This window comes from Natator depressus, chromosome 11 (assembly GCF_965152275.1).
Source record: "Natator depressus isolate rNatDep1 chromosome 11, rNatDep2.hap1, whole genome shotgun sequence".
Classification (NCBI taxonomy): domain Eukaryota; kingdom Metazoa; phylum Chordata; order Testudines; family Cheloniidae; genus Natator; species Natator depressus.
The window spans coordinates 34,045,209-34,069,478 of record NC_134244.1 but is presented as its reverse complement, the minus strand read 5'-3'; the positions used below and the strand labels follow the sequence as shown (position 1 = coordinate 34,069,478).

The window sequence follows — 24,270 nt, the reverse complement described above, 5'->3', positions numbered from 1 at the left end:
GGGAAAAATTCCTTCCTGATCCCACATAACAGCAATCAGTTAACAAGAAACAGCCAAGCAGCACCTGAGAGAAAGAATGCTTTGTACCACCTCAGAACCCTTACCTTCCCCGCCCAAGGTCCTATCTCCAGTTGTGGCCATCCCTGATGTGGCAGGGAAAGGAGATTTTTAAAAGAAGTTACATTGAGGAAGAAAATCCCTTCCTGATACCTGCAGGTGGCTAGCTGAAGTCCTAAAGCATGAGCTTGTAGGAACATCAAAAAACAAAAACCCAGAAGTCACAGTCATAAATGTGTCCAGTTCTGTCTTGAAATTAATTGTTTGCCTCTACAGCTCCTATTGGGAGGCTGTTCCAGAACCTCACCCCTCCTGATCATCCTAGTAGGCCTTCTTTGCAACTGTTCCAGTTTGATTTCATCCTTCTTGAACATGGTTGACCAGAATTGTACATGGTATTCCAAATGAGGTCCTACCAGTGCCTTGTACGATGGTATTAATACTTATCTATCGCTACTGGAAATGCATTGCTTGATATTTCCACTGCATGCATACGATGAAGTGAGCTGTAGCTCATGAAAGCTTATGCTCAAATAAATTGGTTAGTCTCTAAGGTGCCACAAGTACTCCTTTTCTTTTTGCTGAATATCCTAGGATCACATTTGCCTTTTTCACAGCTGCATCACATTGGTGGCTCATAGCATGGGTGGCGGGTATAAGAGGCTTGGGGAAGCTAAGCCTCCCCAAATGGGGTAAGAAATCCTGGATGCGGTGCACCTCCTTTTGGAGGCCTGCCAGTCCACCGCCTTTGGCGCGCCCTGCCAGAAGTTCCTGAGAAGTGGTGGGGGCCACTGGTGCCCGGACCATCGCCCTGCCTGCACTCCGTCCCAAGGTTCTACTCCTGCTTGGCCTCTTTCCCTGTGGCCCTGCCCTTGCTCTGCCTCTTCCTGCCCTTACTCCAGCTCTTCCCCTGAGGTCCCCCCACCTGCCGCTTGTGCCCCTCTGCACTCTCCCCCGTGACCCCCCCCCCAGCGCCTGCCAGAACAGGGGGAGGGGAGCAGGGTGTCAGGGGGAGCTTCTGGCACTCACACCCAGCATCCCCAAATGGAAGAGTCATACGCTGCCTATGGTTCATAGTTAAGGCTAAGATTTTGTCACGGACAGGTCATGGGCAATAAAGAAAAATTCACAGAAGCCCGTGACCTGTCTGTGACTTTTACCAAAAAATCCATGATAAAATGGGAAGGGGCTGGGCAGATGCCAGGTGTCTGGAAGATCCAAGACCCCACCCCCTCTGTAGCTGGGAGCTGCTGCCATCCGCCCTGCCGCTGCTGGCAGCTGGGGCTCTGCAGGGATTCCCCACACCCACGGCGGCTGGGAATTTGGGGGCACCGTTGCCTCAGGTGGCAGGGGTCACTCCTTGGGGTGACTGAGGGACCCTGCAGCTCCCAGGTGTCGGTGCTGAAGTCAGAGGTCTTTGAAAGTCATGGATTCCGTGACCTCCGAACCTAATCATAGCCTTACTTATAGTTACCCTGTGATCGACCCACACACCCAGTTCTCTCTCCTTCTTTGTTGCTTCCAACTGATAATTTCTGCTCCAAGCTGCAGATTTAATATTATTACACCTTAAGTGAGTGACCTTAAACTTTGTACTATTGGATTTTATCCCATTTCTTTCACACCAGTCTTCAAAGTTATCCTAATCTTTCTATATAATATTCTGATCCTCTTCTGTATTGATGATGCTTCCCAACTTCCTTATCAGCAAATTTCATTACCAAATGCCTACTTTTTGTGCCAAGGGCATTTAACGAGATTGAGGCCTATCTTGTAGCACCCACTTCGTGCTAGTCCCAGCTTGCTCTTGCTGAGCCAGTGCCCTCTCTGGGGAATTCTGCCTGAAACCTTCTCACCAAGTCCAGGGAAGGTGACTTCCAGCAGGGTCAGTTGTTGGGTTTTTCATTATTATTATTATTATTTATTATTATTATTATGTATTATTTCAAGACGTAACAAACAAGATCAAAACTTCCCCCAGTTTGTCCTTCACCCCTCATCAGTTCCTCAACCCAAAGTTCCTGGCTCTAATCTGAGAGTCTTTTTTATAATAGGACTTCCTCAGTTTCCCTTCTCTCCATTTTTGTTTCTGGGAGTGGTCCCTTCAACCTCTAGCAGGTATTGTAGCTCCTCCTCTTCATTTCCTTCTCCTCCTTTTATGAGGATCACCCAGTAAAGCAGCAGGTCTTTTCCCAGAGGTAAAGCTTGAGGAAAAGAAGCACAGGAGTCTGTTCTCACTAGAGCATGCTCGCCTCCAGAGCCTGGAATGAATCTTAAGACTCCTGACTCCCACCATTCCTCTGCTGTCAGCAAGTACCTAAGAAACCCCTGGCAAAGTGTCTCATTCCCCTGCAGTGCTGGTCCGCATAGTGGATGACAACCTACTATTGCTATTGTTTAGTCCAGTAGCTCAAGTGGCAAGGATCTGTGTGGTGGATCTAAAGTTTCAGCCTTGTGGATGACCTATATGGGTGTTAATATGATGCCACATGATGGAATTTTGTGGGAGAGAACATTAGTTTGCCTTTTTTAAAACCCAGGAAATTACACTGACAAAATTACACTAAGAGAATATTATTAAGATTGTAAAAGACTAGTACTCAAAAGTTAGGAAATGCCATAATTATAGACAGAGCAACCTTAATCAGCCCCCTTGCGTGTATGTATTATGATTATGCTTGGAACGATTCATTTTTTATCAGTAAATGTCAATTTCACCATACACACAAAAAACAATGACAAAATATTTCCATCAATAATTGAAATTTACGATAGACAAAGAAAGAAAAATGCTGCTTTGAGAATTTATTGAGCCAGACAGAGCTCCAGCCCCTCCCGGACAACACTCCTGGATTCAGCAAGGTGTCCCAGCAATCCATCTCCCCTCTCTCCAATGTGAAAGAGGAGACAGTTGGGCCATCCCCCAGATCCATCATATACTGGCTGTGGCCCTTCATTGTCTGGGATAAGTATTCTCCTGCCATTAACTAATGTAATTAGTCTATAGGTCAAATTGTAATAGTCTGTGTTGAAGTACTGAAGGTTCAAACTCTGCTGATGATGCATCATAAGGGCTGGATGTGACAGGTGTAAATAATGGAATTAGTTTTTACCTCCTTCCTTTAAAACTAGGAAATGACTTACAAAACTACTACATTAAAAGAACTCTAGGTTGCGAAGTCAAGAACTCAGAAGTTTGATTGTCCATACATTCCTCCTTGTGAGAGTGCATTATGATATAGTCTTTAATTACACATCCCATACTGTTTTTTTCCTCTGGGTACTTGACTTACTCAGGGTACAAGTTGGATGCACAATAGGGCATAATTAAGTTTGCCCAAGCAACCATAACTCTGGCATTTCCCAGCTTTTGAGAGCTGGATTTAATTAATCTTTTTTCCTTTTTTTTTTACATAATTATAAACTAAATCATGTATGGATTTTATGCAAATATGGATTTGGTGGAGTACTTATGCCAATGGGAGGTAGCATCTTCAAAAAATACATAGGTGTCTGCTTCCAGGAGAGGGTTCCTGGCTGTGAATTCCAAGCAGAGAAAGGTTCCACCCTCCAGCCTAGATTTAGGTACCCAAGTTTATGTGAGGAATGGGGCTTAGGACACACTCCTCTCATCAGTATCTCCCTTTGGCTAGTTTACACAGGTCCCCACTTAGCATGCTGGCTTTGGCAAATCCCATTCTTAGGCACCTGTATCTCCCCATTCATTATATAGAGAGCCTAGGTGCTGGACTCAAGACTTTGTGGATTCCAGTGGGTTTTTTTCTAGGCACCTAAAAGTTAGGTGTTGTAATGCTTACTGTCACAATGCCTGAGTCCCTTTGTGAATCTAGCCCCCAGTGCGTAGTATCAGTCTTTCCTGGGTTGGGGAGACAGGCCACCATGCTTACACCTGGTTTTATCGTAATTTACAAATTAAAACAATGGATCTTAACCCAAGAAAAACAGGGTTATAATAAAAATGTTATAGTCATGAACTGTAGCTTTGCTGTCAGGTATGGCTGTAATGATACTTCTATAAAACTCCATATATATGGAATGGATTCCAACATGTCTTAGTTTAGAAATTTTAACAAACTCCCCCTTTTACTCAAAGGAAAACATTTTTAAATGTGCTTTTGAAAATTCCACGAGGTACTAGGTTAGGCACATATCTGAATCTGTAGGTACCTAAATACCTTTAAAAATCTGGCCCCCGCCATCTATTTCCCTATAGCCCTGTTCAAGTAATAATGACTTGTGCTTGTGCTAACCAAAGTTGCCATGGCAACAAGGATGCCCAGAAAAAGTAAGGGTGGGTGAAAACGTTACTTAGCAACAAGGATCTTTAGGTTGGAGAGCTCTGTTCCTAATTGTGAAGGAAAATGACAGTCAAAATCAAAAAATGTAAAAACTCGAGGAAATGTGCAGTGACTGGTGATGGTAATGTGTTGGAAAGAAGTACCAAAAGAAAGACAGAGGGGCATTAATATGAAATCTTAGGGAATATAGGAGCTTCTGAACAGACCTGGAACAAACCAGAAATAAAAAGGGAACAGTAAGAGAACAATGAAACCAAACAGCACAGAATGAAATGAAACCAAAACCCAGAATAGACATACAGAAAAGGATAATGGAAAGCAAACAGTGTTGAAAGAGGAAAACAGAGGACTATAAAACAGAAGAGAGAGTTTCTATGTACATATGTAGCTACAACTCTACTTAAGAAAATAAGAATGACCATACTGGGTCAGACCAACGGTCCATCTAGCTCAGTATCCTATTTTCCAACAGTGGCCAGCACCAAATAATTCAGAGAGAATTAACAGAACAGGTCTATTATCAAGTGATCCATCCCCTGTTGTCTAGTCTCAGCTTCTAGCAGTCAGAGTGTTCGGGACACCCGGATCATGGGGTAATGCCCTGACCATCTTGGCTAATAGCCAGTTATGGACCTATCCTCCATGAACTTATTTAATTATTTTCTGAACCAAGTTATACTTTTAGCCGCCACAGCATCCCATGACAGTGAGTGCCACACGCTAGTTCTGCATTGTGTGAAAAAGTACTTCCTCTTGTTTGCATTAAATCTGTTGCCTATTAATATCATTGGGTTTTTGTATTGTGTGAAAGGGTAAAAAATAACACTTTCACTTTCTCCACACTATTCATGATTTTATAGACCTCTATCATATCCGTCCTTAGTTGTCTCTTTTCTAAGATGACCAGTTCCAGTCTTTTTAATCTCTCCTCATATGGGAGCTGTTCCATACCCCTAATCATTTTTGTTCCCTTTATCTGTACCTCATCCAATCCTAATATCTCTCCTTTGAGATGGGGTGACCAGAAAGGTATGAAGTATTCAAGGTGTAGGCATACCATGGATTTATATAATGGCATCATGATATTTTCTGCCTTATTATCTATTCCTTTCCTAATGGTTCCTAACATTCTGTTGGCTTGTGCCGCTGTACATTGAGCAGATGTTTTCAGAGAACTATCCGGGTTGACTCCAAGCTCTCTTGAGTGGTAACAGCTAAATTAGAATCCATCATTTTGTGTGTACAGTTGGGATTATATTTTTCAATGTGCATTACTTTGCACTTATCAACAATGAATTTCATCTGCCATTTAGACATGTTTTGAAGTATTTAACACTTTGCCCTCTTTGGGCCAAATGCAAAGCCCACTGAAATCTATGGAAAAATCTCATTCACATCATTGGAATCTGTATTAGGCCCATAGAGTCTTTCATCAAAGATTGGAAGTCAGAAAGACTAAATAAAGCATTACAGATTTATGTCGGTATGACTACATCACTCAGAGGGGTGGAAAACGGGCTTCTCACATTGACATAGCTACCTCTCAGAGAGGTGGAGTACCTACGCTGACGGATGAAGCTCTCCCATTGGCATAGGTAGCGTCTTCACTAAGCACTATGGTGGCACAGCTGCATAGGTACAACTGCTGCACTGTGAGTGTAGACAAGCCCTAAGACACACAACTTCCTTGCGCAGCAGAGGAGAACTTTATTTGACAACTTTACAGAACGGGAAAACAGACAGACACAGAAGAGTGAAAAGAACGAGGCGTACTTGTGGCACCTTAGAGGCTAACAAATTTATTTGAGCATAAGCTTTTGTGGGCTAAAACCCACTTCATCGGATGTAAGGTGTCACAAGTACTCCTCATTCTTTTTGCTGATACAGACTAACATGGCTACCACTCTGAGAAGAGTGACGTGACTTCACAGAAACTAATGTAATTTAGCAAGTTACTACTTAGATATTTGGAATGCTGATTTGACTGCCCAAATATGGAAGGCGTTGCCTTAATTTAGGCACCCCAATTTAGAAAGCTCCACCCACAGATGACACTAAAGATATGTCTACACTTTTGAGCTGGCGATAGGAGTCCCAGTTTGGGAGACATACCCACAGTAGCGCTCACTGAGCTAGCATGCTAAAAATAGATGGTAGCCATGACTGGAGGAGCTAGCCACCCCATGTACATACCCGTCCAAGGCACCAGGCACATACTTAAGGCACCGAGCACCACCGACCTCTTGCGCTACTGCGGCTACACTATGTGTAGTATGCTAGTTCAAACAGAGTTAGCAAGGATATGTCTTCTCAAGCTGGGAATTACATCCCCAGTTTGAAGTGTTAGACGTACCCTAAGCCAGGTTTGGCCAAACCTGAGTGGCGTTGCAACCCCATATGCCAGGTTGCAACACCCAGAGTCGGGAGTCAGAACCCCCATAGGTTCTGCTGCTGCAAGGAGAGTACAGGCTCGCTCTCCAACACCTCCCTCACCCAGAGCCTTCCCTCCACACCAAGCCAAGATCAGGGTTGTGGTGTGAGGGCAGAGGGTGCTGCTGCAGGTGGTCAGTGCCCCCTCAGCAGGGAGAGGAGAAGGAGGTGGCAGTGACAGAGGAGAAGGATCCTTGCCTATGATTTTGCCTCTTGCCTCCTTCTCTCTCCCCCCCCCCCCTTAATTTGGATTCTGGATGGATCATGCAAAAGAAAAAATGCACCTGATGGGTCCCCTTAGTAAAAAGTTTGGGAACCTCTGTCCTTGCTGACACTAAGTTGTCACATAGCAGCATCAGGGAGCCATGCTTCCTACCATTTTTAGTTAGCTGAGACTCCATCCTATCCTGATGGATAATGACCTGGCATCAGCAATACCTGCTTTCGTGACCTGCTGCCTGGAAAAAAAGCAATGCAACATACCTGGTTGTCAAGCCATCAGCCCTTAGGAAACTCCAGCCAATACAGAACGTTACAATGTACTTCCTCAGCAACATTGGCTACCTCCAGTATGTTTTCTGCTTTCTACACTGGCTTCTCATTGAATGTCAAGTTCAAGATGCTCTATGGCCTGAACCCACGATATCTAAGATATTGCTTAGACCTTCAGGATAAAGATTGTAGCTGACAACTCCTTCTACCATAAGGTGAAGCTTGTCTGACAGAACCATCTCTAGGGCTGTTCTGATATTGTGAAGCATACTCTCTCAGGAACTAAGGGCCCTCACAAACTCCACCTCCTTCCACTTCCGGAGCAAGGCATGCTTCTTCAAGCTGCCTTTTCTAACATACATTGATCAAACTGGACAGTCTCTATGTAAAAGAATAAATGGACACAAATCAGACGTCAAGAATTATAACATTCAAAAACCAGTCGGAGAACACTTCAATCTCTTTGGTCACTCGATTACAGACCTAAAAGTTGCAACTCTTCAACAAAAAAGCTTCAAAAACAGACTCCAATGAGAGACTGCTGAATTGGAATTAATTTGCAAACTGGATACAATTAATTTAGGCTTGAATAGAGACTGGGAGTGGATGTGTCATTACACAAAGTAAAACTATTTCCCCTTGTTTATTTCCCCCCTCCACCCCCAACTGTTCCTCAGACATTCTTGTCAACTGCTGGAAATGGCCTACCTTGATTATCACTACAAAAGGTTCCCCTGCTCTCCTGCTGGTAATAGCTCACCTTACCTGATCACTCTCATTACAGTGTGTATGGTAACACCCATTGTTTCATGTTCTCTATGTATATAAATCTCCCCACTGTATTTTCCACTGAATGCATCCCATGAAGTGAGCTGAAGCTCATGAAAGCTTATGCTCAAATAAATTTGTTAGTCTCTAAGGTGCCACAAGTACTCCTTTTCTTTTTGCGAATACAAACTAACACGGCTGCTACTCTGAAACTTCTCTAACATAGACACACAGCAGTATGCACATTTAAAAACACCCAAAGACCTTCCAAAACAAAACACTCCACTCCAAGCACAAGTCTCCCCTTGGAGAGAGGATGAAAGAGAGCAAGAGCAAGCCCGAGAACAACATGACAGATGTTAGTCATGTTGCTTATTGCAGCTGGTGGAGGGCACTCAGATACTATTGTGATGTGGGTGGTATAGGAACCTATACAGAACCAGCCCTCAGGGTTGTAAATAAAAGCTTAAAAAGTGAAGAGTGTGGGGCCTAGCAGCTCAGAAAACGGAAGGCAAATCAAACCCCACACTTAAAAACTCCTCATGATTTTTAAACCAATCTCATGATTTTGCGGGAGCTGTTGTTTTGTTTGTACTGCACATATGGCTCCTGTGCTGCTATTTTTGCCTTTCTGTGCCCCCTATGTATTCTCTTCCTTCTCTCCCGCCACCCCGTTCTGCTGGCAAGAGACGACTTGGGACAGGACCCAGCTCCCCTCCCGGGCTGGGCTGGCCACCTGGGCTTCGGCAGGGGCTGGCTGCAGGATTCAGGAAGACGGCTCAGCCCTTTGCGTTTGGAAACCGATCAGCGGGCAGGAATCGAAACCGAAAGCGGCCGGCGGGGGACGGTTAAAAGCGCAGTGAGCGTCCCCTGCTCAGCAGAACCTTGGAGGCAGGGAGCGGAGAAGCCGGAGAGACGTGCCCAGGCCACCAGCGGGAAGCGCAAAGGCTGAGGGCTAGCTACACCCTTCCAGCAAGGGCCGGGCGCAGGGGGAGAACCGCAGCCACCCGCCCCCGGCCAAGCGGCTGGGACCTGAGCGCCGGAGAAGCGTAGGGAGCCTCCCCCTTCCCTGGGCACTGGGGACTCTCGGAGCAGGCGGAAGCGCCGTCACCCGACGCCCCCAGCCTTGCCACGGTGACTCCGGGCGCAGGAGAGATGTCGGCCCTATCGCCCGAGGAGCAGTTCCTTTATCTGATCTCCTGCTTCAGGCAGCGGCTCACGCAGTCCATACAGGTGGCACCGGTGCTGGACCGCCTGGCCACGCTGAGCCCGCAGGAGAAGGAGCGGATCCGGGCGGTCGCTGCGCAGCAGGGCGACCCGCAGGCGGCTGGGTTGCTGCTGGACGCGGTGGCGCGGGGCTGCCAGCAGCAGGGCTGGATCCAGCAGTTTGTCACTGCGCTGCAGCAGGGGGGCAGCGACTTGGCCGCCTGCTACGTGAACCCCAGCCTGAGCGAGCTGCCCTCCCCAGCGGAGGAGACCGAGCACGACGTGTGCGTGCGCCTGGTGCAGCTGCTCTATGGCACCCTGGTGGACAAGCTGAGGAGCCGGCAGGTCACCAACAAGTGTGTGGAGAAGGGACTCTTCCAGGACGATGACCAGGAGCGGGTAGGTAGCGCTGCCCCCTCCACCCCTGGTGCTGGGCTTGGCCGCGGAGCTGCTGCATTTCCACACACCCCTTACACCCACAGAGCCGGAGAGGTAGCTACCGCGGCATTGTCTTCCCGGCAGCCGGGGTGCGGGGCAGGATTCCCGGACAGGGTGGATGAGCCTCATCGTCTCCCTGTCAAAGGAAAGTCTGACCCGGGCCGAGCGCTGCTCGCCTGACTCCCGCCCCGCCCCAGCAGCCATTCCCAGGGGAGACGCGCAGCATCTGGGATTCCTTCCCTCCCTCCCTCCCCGGGCAGCGAGCCCAAGAGGGAAGTACAGGAATTGCCCTTCCCTGCCTCTGGTCCCACCTCCCAAAAGCTGTTCGGTGACCTGGGTGGCGAAAACGCTTCTGCAGAACTGATCTTCCTCTCCTGTTGATCAGGCCGCAGGACTCCCCTGTTTGACTCTCATAACTGGCGTTTGTACAACATATCAAACTCAAACGTGTTCTTCAAGGTTCTTCACCCCTCTGCTCCCACTCATGCTTGCTCTCCTATTCCAGCCCTGCCGCCCCTATATTTGTTAATTTTGTGCTTTTTTTTTTCCTTGCTGTGTCTTGTGCTTGGAACAGCCCCTCTCCGATAATACACCTGATAACCATCTTTTCATACAAACTCCTCCTCAGAATATGTCTGCTATATCTTTTAACAATAATCCACTAATGAATGAATTTCTTTCTCTCTCTCTCTGTGTATGGTAAAAAAGGGTACCATTTTGAGGATGGAATTTTTGGGGTTCTCTGGTATACATTATGAGTGATTGTCTTACATGGATTGTAAGTCTTCTGCGGTGAAAACCATGGCTTGATCTACACTACAGAGTTAGGTTGAGGTAAGGCAGCTTATGTGGACCTAATTAAGTCAGTGTCTACACTAGAATGCTGCTTCTGTGAAAGTAAGTGGTCTGGTACACCGACATAATAACAACCTCCACAAGAGGCGCAGCGCTTATGTCAATTAGGGCAATGCAGGGTCTGTGGAGTTTTGTAGTGTAGACAAATCCCAGTCTTTACTCTTTGAATTGTACAGTTCTGAGCACACTGTGCATACTCCCCCCCCCCCCCCCCGAACATAGAAAGACCCAATTTGTGTCATAGGGATTCCTACTTAGGCAAATGGGGTGTCCTAAGCACTTTTAAATACCCATCCAGTAGGAGGTGTCCATCAGCAGCCTGAGAACTGTGACAGGCATGTATACTGATGGTGATGGCAAAGCCTCCTGTGGTAGATATTCTTACTGATATGATACGGTTTGATGCTGCAACGGATTTGAACTTGCTTGCTAATAAGATTTTGACTACAAACCGCACGCTATGACCATGGCAGTTTTGTTCACTTTTTCCATGCCAGAAACTGTCATGCATTTTGCATAGAGAAAATGTGTTGGCTAGTTTAGTTTCAGACAGAGTGTCTGGCAGTGATGGTGGACTTTCTAGGGTCATTGAGCACCTCTAAATCATTATCTCTGCATTCCAACAAGCAAGTTTGAAGAGGGCAACTCTCGTACATGAACCTCTGGAATGCACACTGAGGCAGGAAAAAAATAATTTGGGACAGGACTTAAACATGTGCTTGATTTTATATGCATGCTTAGTCCCATATATAACTTCAATCGTGTGCTTGAGTCCTATTGACTTCAATGAGATTTAAGTATGTTTAATTTTGAGCATGTCCTTACGCACTTTCCTGAATCGGGAACTTGGATTGTAAGTGGTTTGGGCTCTCATTCTTACTATGTGTTTGTACCGTGCCAAGCACAAGGGCCCTAAAAATCGCTATGGCGATTCAAATAATTAGTAATAGATAAGATATAAGTGGTGTGAGCAGATATTTTTTGTATTTTTAAAATGGAGATGGCTGCTAGAATGGATAATGTGTCTACCTACAAATAAAATGGTAAAAGAAACCAACTAACTAACCACCCTGAAAATAACTTTTTTTGTATAACTTCAGTGCTATGTGTTTTAGTGGGAGACTAAAAGATCCTGTGTTGTAAAAGTTAATGTTCCTATTTATTTCATCATTAGTGTGTAGGTGATGAAAAGTGAAAGACCTTGAAAAATCTGGTTTACCATTATCTAGCCCTTTGTTTTTTGTTTTTTTGGTACTATAGGTTGGGCGACGAATACACTAATCCAGTAGTTTTCAAACAATGGTCTGTGCAAACTGGCAGTTCACATGAAGTTGGTAGCTCCTCCAAACATCACGGTTCTTCACTGCAGAAAACTATATACCTGGAAACCAGGAGGAGCCAACCTAGGTAGTGTTGGCACCAGGAGTCTACTACCCCTGAATGGATCTTTAATGGCTTCCAGTGGAGCAGATTACTTTCATACCAGTGAAAAAGGTCCACAGTAATTATCTTGCATACACAGCAGTTTATTTGAGAAGCAATTACACAAGTGGTAAAAGGTTACATTAAGCACATAATTCCTATGTTAGACATTAAGAACTATACATTCCTCTTAGTGAGCCTCTCTTTCACAAACATACACAAAGAGGCCCTGTGCTAGCCTCACACAGTTCCTGCTTGGCAAACAGAGAAGGTGGTTACCAATTCTATGGACAGCTTCTTCTGTCCAGGTCTGGTCTCCTCAGCCCTCTGGTCTGTCTCAGATTCCCTCGAGGCAAGGTCTTGGCTGCCTGGAAACCCCGCTGGTCACAGTCCTACTCGAGGCCACAGAGCAGAGTTTTGGCTACTCTGTCTAGCAGCGTTGCTTCTTTAAGCATTAATTAAGGAATCCCCCCTCTCGCTCCAGTAATTTATTTTGCTTGATTTTTATACTCTTTTTTTCCTCAAAGGAGTCACATGTCTTAAAAGCATGCCCAGTGAGCATGTGGCTACTAATTTTTACCTAATTAATACTTTAGGAGGAGACTGCAGAGTGGTACCAACTGAACATTACCCCACGTTCATTCCTTTCAGTGGCATAGCTAGGTGGAGCGAACAGGGGCAGCGGACATAAAAAAAAAAAGGGTGCCACCTACTTGTACGCACCGGGGGGCGCTCTGGGTCCTCGGTGGCACTGAAGGCCCCTGCCGCCAAGGACCCGGAGCGCGTGAAGGCCCCCGCCGCCAAAGACCCGGACCGCCGCCGGGTGAGTAAAAATTAAAAAAGGCGCCTATAAATTAAAAAGGCGCCCCTTGTGCTCAGAACGGGAGCGGCCGCTCCCCCGTTTTCCTCCCCTTGGCTACTCTACTGACTCCCTTATCAAGCATTCACTTCAGCCCCCTGCATGATGTCCTTCAGCAGGGTCGAGATGCCCCGGTCAGTCCATGCTCCACACAGGATGTTCTACACGTGTTGGTTGCTTTCAAGTGGACATATTTGCTGACTCAAAGATCAGTATTAATCATACACGCAGCATGGAGCCAGTCAGTTTCACCTCTGGCGTCTGCTAAGAGAAGGGTTCTTCTCCCAGAACCCTCTTTCGCAGTTCAGCCATGTCAAGCCATGTTCTCACTCCATTCATTCAGTATGGCCACACCAATTTGGCAACATCCCAACAGTTAGCTGTCTCTTCTGGAGTCCAGTGTTAAATAAGAAGCAAAGCGGAAATAGGAGTTGTCCTCAGGGATCATAGAAAGCATGTTTAGAAGAAGAAGAGGATCAGGCAACAGGGAAGCGTGGACAAAGGGAGAGGAAGAAAAGGGGTCAGAGTGGTGGAGGGAAGTATGTGAAGGGAAACAGGAGAAGATAGGAATGGAACAGATGGGGCTGGGAAAAGGAAAGGAAAAAGAGTAACGTTAGACATTATCGTTAATTTTCACCCACCAAGCTAAAATGCATACATTGTTCCATGTAAGCCATTGCTTTAGTTGCGATGGAGATGTTCTATAATGGTAAATGGGAAGAGATATGGCCCCCACAACTGTGAAAGAGGGGATGTGGTCCATGTCTCAGTTAAGGGGAAGGGTGTGTGTGTGTGTATGTGCGTGCCACAGAATGTGGTTATACCATGGGTTCAGCCTGCAGCCAGTAGGCTCTGCAACTTCAGTACCTCTTTATTTCAGCCTTTATTTATACCACCTACCTTAAAATATACCACTGGTCAGACTGTTGCAAAGAAATCATTGTTTAATGCCAGACTTCACAAACTAAGGGAGGTGGCATAGATTATTCAGATTTTGAATTGGATTTAAAGATAACCTGGCTATAGCCTATGGGGAGCAATTTCACATGTGCATGAAGATGGACTAGATGACAAAATGCAGTAAATCTCTCCTGATTAAAAAAAAAATAAAAATTGGCTCACTTATTTTGTATTTTTATCTATATCTGTGTGTATTCAAACTTAAAAGGAAAAAACCCACAACCAGAGTTCTGTACATTTTGTCTTTACTATGCTGTATGAGCCTTTTAAAAAAAAAATGTTCTGAGGTTTTAATCTTACTTTGAGGATTTATTTTCCCCTTCTATTTTAACCAGATCTTAGCTGCAACTGAAAATCATGGGGATAGGGAAGGTGCACGTGAGTTGTTAAGTAGAATAATAAAGAAGAAAGATTGGTTCTCTCCATTTTTGGCTGTCCTGCGTGAAACTAAGCATGGAAACCTTGCAGATGAACTAAGTGGAAATGTACCAGGTAATTGTTATTTCACTAGTTTAAATTATGACTTCACCAGCTTTGCTTTTTGTGCTTGTACTGAATCTTTGGGCCCAATTCCAGAATTGTCTTCAGTGGGACTACTTATTTAAGGATTACTCATATAAAGGTGTCAGGATAAGGCTCTTAATTTCCTACTGACTGACTGACTGACTTTTAAACACATAACCAGACAAATGACAAATTTAATGAAGATTAACTACTTAAAAATTATAATTAGTTGCATATTTTCCAGCCCACCTTTATTAACTTTGTATTTAATACAGTTTTTTTAAAATCCATGTAATTTTCAGCACGTAGGCATTCTGAAAATTGTTTTTGATAAACACAAACTGACAGTTTCAGTTTTCTTGCACAACAGAAAGCTTTATGTCTTCCTAAGAACCCCTAGTTACAAATGCATGTACTCTTGAACATCTCCTATATGGGTAAGTCAGTCACAGCTCTCAGATGTTAAATACAATAGAGTAAACAAATAATTAGTTCATTAATGGAAATGACAAAATTAAGAGGGCTTTAGTGTTTCAGCTGCTGTTAACTATTCATACTACCACAGAATGACTCGTGTTTTAGGATCATCCTTTCCAGATTGCTGACCAGGATTCTGCAACAGCTAAAAAAGAAGCAGCAGCTCAGATGTCTGTTCCAGGATTTAAATTGTACCCAGCACATGCAGGGACATTTTAGAAGTTTTTAGGGCTTTTAGCAGTTTAGTAGCAGACTTGTTAAGTCTCCTGCTTGGCCAGGAAGATCCTGTTTTTTCATCAGTTTTCTGAACTGTCCCCCCATGGCAGCTTCAACTTCCCAGTTTGAAGAGCTGAGGAGATACTGACTCAGGGAGTTTGTCTATAGTTAGCACACAGCTTCACCAGGTAAGGCTATGATTAGAATCTTCCAGGCCTCTAATGGGGCATCTCCCTTCTAAGAGCAGGAAGCAGCCAGATCCCTCTCTCAGCCCAGGGCAAGCAGCAGCTAGTATCTCCACCCAGTGGAGGACAGGTTGCAACCAGGACAGAGCATCAAGGAGTCTACCCAGGGAGATGCCAGAGCCAGCTAGCAGCATATTTGTTCCTGTGTTCCTAAAGTTCATTCCATGCAGCAGCTTTGTCAGACTTAACTTCTAGTAATCAGGACACTTGCTCTCATTTATGTAAACAATGTAATGCATATTCCTCAAATATGTAAATTAGAGTATTAAGTTATTTGTGTACAAACTCCAGATTTCTGAACCTTCAGCTTTAATGTTGCTCTGTGCAGATACTGTGCAGGGTAAAAAGTTGAATAAGACTGTTATTCAGTGCACTGTTGAGGCCAGGTCTACACTACACACTTTGGTTTAACTACATCGCTTAATGGTGTGAAAAATCCACACCCTGAGCGACGCTGTTATACTGACTTTAACCCACTGTGTAGACAGCACTATGTCAGCAGGAGAGCTTCTCCTGCCAACATTGCTACTGCCTCTCACAGAGGTGGAGTTACTAAGCCAATGGGAGAACTCTCTCCCATCGGCTTAGAGCGTCTTCACCAGAATCACTACAGCTGCACAGTTGCAAGTTTATAGTGTAGACCTGTCCTGAGTCTTAGCGCTTTAGCTTGGTAACTGGGCTAATGCAGTCCTCAACAAGATATTACATAATATAGCATGCAGCAAGTCCATCATGCTGTTATCACCAAAAAATTAATATTTTCTCATGTCAGGAATGCTGTATGCATGTAGGATATGGTGAGAGTGGATGATGGGCCCCCTGAGGGGGTTGACCTGCCCACCTTTTTGTATATGTCTCCACAATTGTAAGGACAGCCAGCATTCTAAAAGGCCCTCTGTCGTTGGTGTGTAGTCAAGAACATTGTAACAAAAAGAGAGGTGGCAAAATTTTGTCTCTCTGATCCCAAATGACTGGTTAATGGAAAATGGCTTCTTGAAGTTGTATGCAGAAAAGGACAAGGTGTGAAAAAAACCTCAAAATAAGAGAAATTTAGTAATTCAATAATCCTGCAAAAGAAGGCCACTTTTTAAAAACAAAAACTTAAATAAATGAACAAATATGGAAAACCCTGGAGTGCAGTGATCTCCAGTGTTTCTGTGTAGAGCACTCATATGTAATTTATCAAACTGCTTTGTTATTATTGATGAATATTCCAACTCTTATGCATCCGGTGTACCCATGCTGAAAACTAAAAGTACTGCAAGGATTGAGTCTAAAAGAGGGATGGTCTTTGCGTTGAAAAGAATATAGAATAATGACAGAACATTGTTAGGCCAAACCCTCTATTATGTTTTCTGGATTTATGGACCCACATTATAACACAGGATGAATTCTGCTGGTCTTTATGTCCATGCAACCCCATTGACTTCAGCAAGGATTTACAAGTACAATGGAAAGCAGAATCTGGCCTGTTATTTTATTTTCAGACCTTAATAGATCAAACATTTTTTTTCCCCTAGAAATGGTGGCAGTAAGTATTATAAACACAGTGAGTCCAATTTTCCAGTGTTAGTGTCTGAAGAGATCATCTAAATCCTGTATTTGGACCCTCAGGTCAACACTTAGGACATTTACGCCTTTGTGTGCTGACTCAGATATGCAAATATGAGATTAGACTTTCTGTTTAGTTGCCTGCGTTTGGAGAGTGGGCTGCATGTTTCAGTGAAAACAGCTTGTTTTGTGATGTAGTTCAAATTTTATTACTTTTCTAGAAACCGAAAATAAAGAAAATGGGATCAAGCAACCAGCTACTACAGATGTGGACATGGAAGCTGAAGAGCCATTGGCCTCTGAAGTAGGGGAGGAGCTGAAGCAGAGAGATGAAATGAATGATAGTCTGGCCAGAGAGAGCATTATATTAGGAACATCTTTTGAAGACACTTCTGAAGTTTTAGGTAATCTAATAATGGGTACTTTTTTTTAGCATGTCACATAACATGACAAAACTTCAGGAATTAGGAGTAGCTGAAACCAAGATCTGTAAAATATCAGATATAGATTTGTTTCCAGTGAGCTCCCTGCAGGCTAGAAATTTCAGTTTACTGAATGTATGCTATGAGCAATGCTAAGGGCATAAGTGAAAAGGAGAAAGTACGCTCTGGGGGAAGTGGTAAATTCCCACCCCACTCCCCACCACATATTTACAGTAATATAAACAACTGCTTATCCACTTTGGGCCAAATTCTGCAGGCATTGTTCTGTCCTTAGGTAAAATTGTCACTTGAATTCAATGAGAGATGCAGTGGGCTAAGGCATGACTAAAAACTGCCATACTTGAATTGATTAAACACAACTAGAGAAAAATCTCCCCTAAGGCAGCAGTAAGGGGTCCAGGAGCTATCTTGTGGCACAAGACAGAATGGTTCAGGGGGACCTGTGCCAAAGCACTCCTACCTGCTGTTCCCATGGAGCAGGGGTCACTCCCATGGAACCAGTACAGGTTTATAGTGAACATATAGGATTTGCTACTTTAGCGTGGTCTTCATGATTTGCTCACTTTTGATAAAAAGAGCATCAGTATTTGTCTTCCTCCTGCTTGTAATAAAATATTTTAAAACTATTTGAAAACCAGCGTTAAGATGTTGTTTGAATAAATGTATAATTCTCATATAGGTTCAACAATTATCACAGATTTCAGGTTAAATCAGCCCAGGTCTACATTAGAAAAGGTTTAGTTGTATAGTTATACTACTATAACTATACTGGCAAACCATCCTGGTGTAGAGGCAAAAGCATTTTTATGCCAGTATAATTGTGTCTCCACTAGGGCTTTTGCCAGTAATTGTCTAACAACTTTTTAAGGGCAAATGTTTTCTTTACACCAAAAACAACATCATCAAACTTAACTTACTAGATCATGTACAAACACAGAATCAGAAATGTTTTTAATTAGTTATATTCCCAGTGAATTCACTTTTGAAAAATGTGCTTTGAACCATAAATAGCAGCAATACAGGTCCATATGGGATCCAATGATTCAAACATATGCTTGTGAGCTAGGAAGACTTTCACATCTGTTACAGGTTCAGATAGAGCCCAAGTTGATAGTAATGATAATGGTCAAGATAAATCCTGCCTGCCTTGCTCCATGTGTGCTGATCCAATCAGGGATTTTAATGGATCTGCTCATATGAGTAAGGCAAAGGAGGATTTGGCTCTGAAAACTGTAATCCTTCGCCAAGGGTAACAAGACAGCTCCTTTTTTGACGAACATAATATAAACAATATATCACAAAGTGTGTGTTTTAAAGTAACTAGTAGATTGATACTTGCATAAAAAACATTTGTAGGCAGCCTTAGCAGAGGTGCCAAGTACTGAACTGAACAGATTGAACTCCCTTTCACTCTTAGAAAGGGTCTTTCCAGAACGGGGCCTGGACACAACGACATACCCTGAGTGTGGTTATATTTCCCTGCAGAGTTAGCCTGGGCTCTTTTCTGGTGTTGCCCCTAACCTGCCTTCCATCCACACACAACAACTGCTCACTTTAGTGGTGATTTTAATCTGGGCTATCTGACCCAGATCAGGGTGTGGGTTAGAGCCTGGGTTTCGCTTTCACTCAGGCTGGTAAACCATCCACTTTGCATTGAGGACACAGGGTGAGTCACTTGAGTGATGATAGTTTTCCAGGGTCTGCACATGGTTCCCTCCCATGTTCCCGGAAAGACAGACAAATTCTCCCATAATTAATTGGGAAAGAATCATAGAGCAGCTCAGGTTAGTGCAGCACAGAGAACATGGGGTGTGCCCCCAGAAGTCCTAGTGACTCACGCCTGGTAAGTGCAACACTAGTCAGGACCCAGTAACCTTAGGTAGGGCTTTGCATTGTAGCATCTCTCACCCAGGCTCCTTAAAATCAATTTCAGTTTTGTTTGACAAGATCTGTTTTCCATACAGTTATGTCGATTGACATTAATTATGCTATAGAAAGATAAGTTCTATAAGACACTTCCATAGGGATGGAGAATAGAGAAGTAGCTGCTGTACCCTGTTTTCCACCCTGCCTTCCACCTCCACACACAGATTAGAGCCTATAGATCTAAGTTTTGCAGTATGGGCCAGATTTTCAGAAGTGCTTTGCACCCAGCTGCTCCCATTGTGACATATGGCCATTGAGTGTTGAGCTCTTTTGAAAATTGAACCTTACATTTGAGCTCACTATAAATTGATTCCACTGCATTCATTTTAAAAGGAAGGTTTCAAATATGTCTTACAAATGATTCTCTGATTCCCTTATGTTAGACACACCTCACATTGTTTTAATATTGCAGTCCAGCTAATTAGGTTTACAAGATTGTTTATATTTTGATTCCAATACTTTCTCCTTTACATTTGTCCCTGTGTTCCACATTTTAGGTCTGTTTCCCAGTATAATGCAGCACAAGCGGGTGCTCTTTTCCATTTTATCAAAAGCACAAGGGGCCTTATTCTCGACTGCCTTGCACTACATATGCAATCATTTCTGTCTATGCAAAGTGGGTGTAAAAGGCTATGTAAGGTGCAGTGAACAGTAGGGAATCATGAGCACTCTGCGGGAAGGATAACAAAGCTGATGAAAACGGTCGAAATATCAGCCTCTTTGTTTTGATCATTTGGGGAAGGTTCACTTTTTTTTTAAAGTAATTTATGAAAATCACCAAAATTTTAAAATGGAGACTGTTACTCTTCTTTCACCTGAAAAACCCTCTTTCATTTTGGAAAATGAGTTCTTTTTCATTTCTCTTCTAATGGATTCTCCTGAGGGAGGGTTTTGTAATGAATACTGTAGCTTGCGATTTAAATGTTAGCACAGAAAATATATTTACATATTTTTAGAGCCACATTTTGGTGCTGCCCTTAGGGTTGTGCCAGAAAACCTATACCCATAGTGGAGCAGCTGATCTCTTCACTGGGAATGTAGAGCATTTCTTGTCCAGCCACTCATTAGAAGTAAGACCAGATTATAGTAGCCATTTTGAAGGCCTTCATGGAGTGGTTGGTAGACTCACTCCAGGCCCCAGTAACAGGTGTTCACATCACAAAGCTGCCATCAGTGCTTGTGCTCTTGGTGGTGGTCTCATCAGAGAGGACAAATCAAGAGTAAATATTGACGGTGGCTCTCCAGGACAAAGTTAAAGCTTGCCCTGCAGTTGCCTCTGTTTTACTTATTCTGTTGACAAATAAGAGGGATTAATTTCTGGTAATCAACTACCTTTGAGAGGCACTAAAACTTGCTTAAAAGAGAGCAAGACCAAGCTGTCATGTAGTCACTGGCCTGGGACATGCTGACCATGAAGCAGATTACTTCTCCCCCAACACGTTTCTCACCAGGATGCTTATATTGTATATTTTTAAAGTACCATTTTCAGAAGCAAGTGTAGCTTATCTTTATCCAGGAAATGCTAGATCTCTTTTTTTTAAAAAAACAGAAGCTTTTATATTAATGACCATTTTGTTATGTGGATTACTTGTTGACTACAGCAGGACCCATGTATATGAGTCATAATGGATTAATAATTGAAAACCTACTAATAGGTAGTATTGACCAGGTGTTCTACTGCCTTGCATCTTGTGTAGTCATTTAAACATGTGCAAAGTGGATGCACACACTACCCTCCGAACTTGGTAGTTTTCTATACTTGCTTTACACTCACTTTGCACAGATGGAAATGGCATAAATAAGCTGCAAGGCAATGGGGAATCAGGTCATGTGGGCTAGATGTTTCAGAAAAGTTCTTAATCCATTTAGACACCAAAATAGTTGAGCCTTTTTGAAAATCTGACCATACTGTCAAGTTTATAATTTAATTCTGCCATATCGTTGTCCTCCAGTAGAGGGCATGTTAAACATTGAGATAAGTCTGTCATACCAGAGATATTCATTGCAGTGTTCAAGTCTTCTAGCAGGTATAACATAATTAGTACTTTCTAGTTTTATTTGGAAATTGTTTAGTAGATTAAATGTTGCCTCTTTGCCTTTAAACTATATGAAAAGACTTTTTTTAGCTTGCTACTTAAAAGGCACCAATGTAAAAGTCATCCTTCTGGCTGTTTTTTTAATTATTATTATTTATTATTTATTTTTTTGCTTGTTTTTAAATCTGCTAATGATACAAATAATACCTAAGATTACATTGGCTGAAAAAGAGTAGAAGGGAACATATTTTTTCCTTTTTTCAGTTTTCATACTTTATTCATTTGGCAGCACTTGGTGTATAGGTGTTTTCACTTTTTTTCCTTTTATAGCTATAGTTAGTCAGTGTCCCTACTCTTCCATGCAGAAACAGGTAGGTCTGAAATATGATTGTTAAAAATTAAAAAAAAAAAAAAAGCTGGGGGATTCAGGGGCACGTGTAGTATCAAATTGAGTTAAACACAGTTTCAGAAACTTAGATTTCATGTTGAAGGAGTCTCTTTAACATTATTTTGGAGAAAATACACTTGCCTTAACAAGTTGTAGTGTGATTACAACCACAAAGTGCATTTAATGGCTAAGGCCCTGATCCTGCAAACACTTGAGCACATGCCTCTATTAGAGTAGCAACGAAATTATTTTCAGGAGTCATGGAAAATGAGATGAACTATTAACAACTGTAAGTCGGTGGTGCTGTGCTTTAGCCATGTTTCACATCAGTGGTAACCAAAGTGACATAGCCAGATATAAGTGTAGTCAATACAGTGCTTTCGGACCCTGTGGAACAATACTGTGTAAGTATAAGATTTTCACTTAGTTTTTAGACTGAAATTTTAGGTTTAATATTAATAAAATGAATATTGTCACATTTGGCTTAAGCTCTGTAGGAGAGGAGCCATGTCTTCATATTTGCTTAAATAACTGCAAGCATGTGGCACTAGACTAGATTAGGGCCTCTGGATGGTACTGTGATACAAATAATAGGTTTTTTAAATTATTTTACTAAGTTCCAATCAGTTACACCTGTAGAAGTCAATTAAAGGGAGAGAGGTAGGAACTGAACTGACCCATATAACCTTTCTGACTGGTAATAGTGATACCCAAGAAGGAGAGCTTATTTTGTCTCTTGATACCTCATTGTTTGCCAAGTCCAGGTACTGAGTTTGTTAATAAGAGGCTTACCAGGCAAGTCTTATTGGAAGTTAGATTTGTCACAGTAAACTTCTGTAACTTGTTAGTCCTTGCTGTTTTTATATTTCAACAAGATAACCCACAAGAAAAAACAATAAGAAATCTGACAAGATACGTTGTGGAGGCTTTAGGAGTGCAGGGTACATGTGTAAATGATTTATATAACTGTCAGTTTTGAACGTAATAAATTAGACCAGAAAGCACTGGTGAACTTCCTGTACACTTTAAAGAACTTTGAGGTCCTAGCACTTTCATGTTTAACTTAAACTTCCTGTATTCTGTTATTATCTGGTTACGTCTGTAGCCTAAAGTGTCATAATAGGTCTCCCAAGGAATCATTTTTACTTCTACAGTTTGCAAACCACAAAGTCTTTAGATTTACTGGGAGATGGGCATCTCCATAGGTTACCACTGCAGTTCCTCCTCCAGTTCACACAAAGCTAAATGCTGAGCCTGGGTCTGGCCACTTTGAACTCTTAAAGCTGGAAAATTGCCCTATGGGGTAGGCAAGCATTTCCCCTGACAGTAGGGAATCCTCCTATGGTATAGCTGATCCTATACATCTGCACTGCTCCCCCCGGCACACCACAACCTTGGCATAGGGAGCAGGAAGAGAGTGTGCTGGGGCAGGGCTGAATGCTGGGTTCTACCCGAGATTGTCAGCCACCCCAGCCTGTTGCTGCAGCTAACATAACTTTGAGCTCCCCTCAGCTACTCTGCTTTTTTGGCATGCCTTTGTTGAAATATAGTGTTAACTACAAGCATGCAGGGAAATATTCTTATGTCATAAAACATTTAGATTTATTTTTAATGTTATCTTTTACAGAGTCTGATGTCAGTTTGCCAGATGCAAGTGTCAGTTGCTTAAATGAAAGTATGGGACATAGTAGCACCACAAGCGGTGATACAGGTACAATTTCTTTCTATTGTAGCAAGCCTGAAATAAGATGTATGGGAGCAAGCACATGGGGGGTTCTGTACCAAGAACAACAGTTTCATTGTGAGCTCCAGCCTCGTCTGTAAGCTCTTTGGGGCAAGGACTCTATTTTCACATAACACAGTGGGATCCTGACTGGGGCCTGTGGGCTCTTCCATAATATAATGTGTAATGATATGCGATGTTGTGCCATAAAGTAATTCATCACTTGCCTTTTCTTCAACTTCCCTCAAAGTAAAGTGCATCCCAGAAAAGAGAGCCAGTTTGTGCTCAGCCCCTGAGTAAGACAGTAAGAGGGAGCAAGTTTTAGCAGCACTTTGACAGGTTATGTTTTGAGGGAGCTAATGGCTAGGGACAAGATTTTTCAGGAGCAGCTGTGTGACTTAGGAGAACAAGTTCCACTGAAAATTAGAGAGACTTGTGTTCCTAAATCACTTAGAGCCAGCTACACAAAGGTATTTAGGCACCTCCATCCAACATTTAGGCACCACTGACATTCACAAAACCACTGCTCAGCTGCCACCTGTGTCCCCATGGCACCTAAGTTTCCACTAGTCAATGTTTGCAAAGCTGACTAATTGCTGATACCACCCCACAGCTAGCCAGCTCCTCAGAGCCCTAGCTCCAAAGGGCCCAAAGCAAGATTTTCAAACTAAGAGGGGGAATGCCTTGGGCAGGGACTTGAACCAACATCTCCCCCATTCCAGCTGAGTGCCCTAACCACCAGACTGTTAAGTATTCTGGGGGGTCGCTCTCTCAATCTCTCCTGTTGGGACTGTTCCATTTAGTATAAATCACTAAATATTGATTGGGCCAGAGAGAGACTGATTTTATAGCCCACTGGTTAAGGCACTCACCTGACAGGTGAGGGAGACAGGTTCAAGTCTCTGCTCCAGATCAGATAGAGCAGGGATTTGAACTTGGGTCTACTACATCCCAG

The 24,270-nt window shown here is 43.3% G+C and overlaps 1 protein-coding gene across 2 annotated transcripts in view; it reads left to right on the top strand.

The window, feature by feature from the left end:
* The first annotated feature begins 8,995 nt into the window (after positions 1 to 8,995).
* Positions 8,996 to 24,270, top strand: part of IFIH1 (interferon induced with helicase C domain 1) — a 38,070-nt gene continuing 22,795 nt past the window's right edge. Inside the window, exons 1-4 of one of the 2 annotated variants that reach the window (XM_074967442.1) lie at positions 8,996 to 9,671; positions 14,142 to 14,298; positions 17,021 to 17,203; positions 23,220 to 23,303. In XM_074967442.1, the coding sequence (XP_074823543.1) occupies positions 9,222 to 9,671; positions 14,142 to 14,298; positions 17,021 to 17,203; positions 23,220 to 23,303 (874 nt within the window). In that variant the 5' untranslated portion in view covers positions 8,996 to 9,221. Of the gene's footprint in view, positions 9,672 to 11,833; positions 11,973 to 14,141; positions 14,299 to 17,020; positions 17,204 to 23,219; positions 23,304 to 24,270 lie in introns of those variants that run through there. The other variant, XM_074967443.1, reaches the window with a different exon arrangement.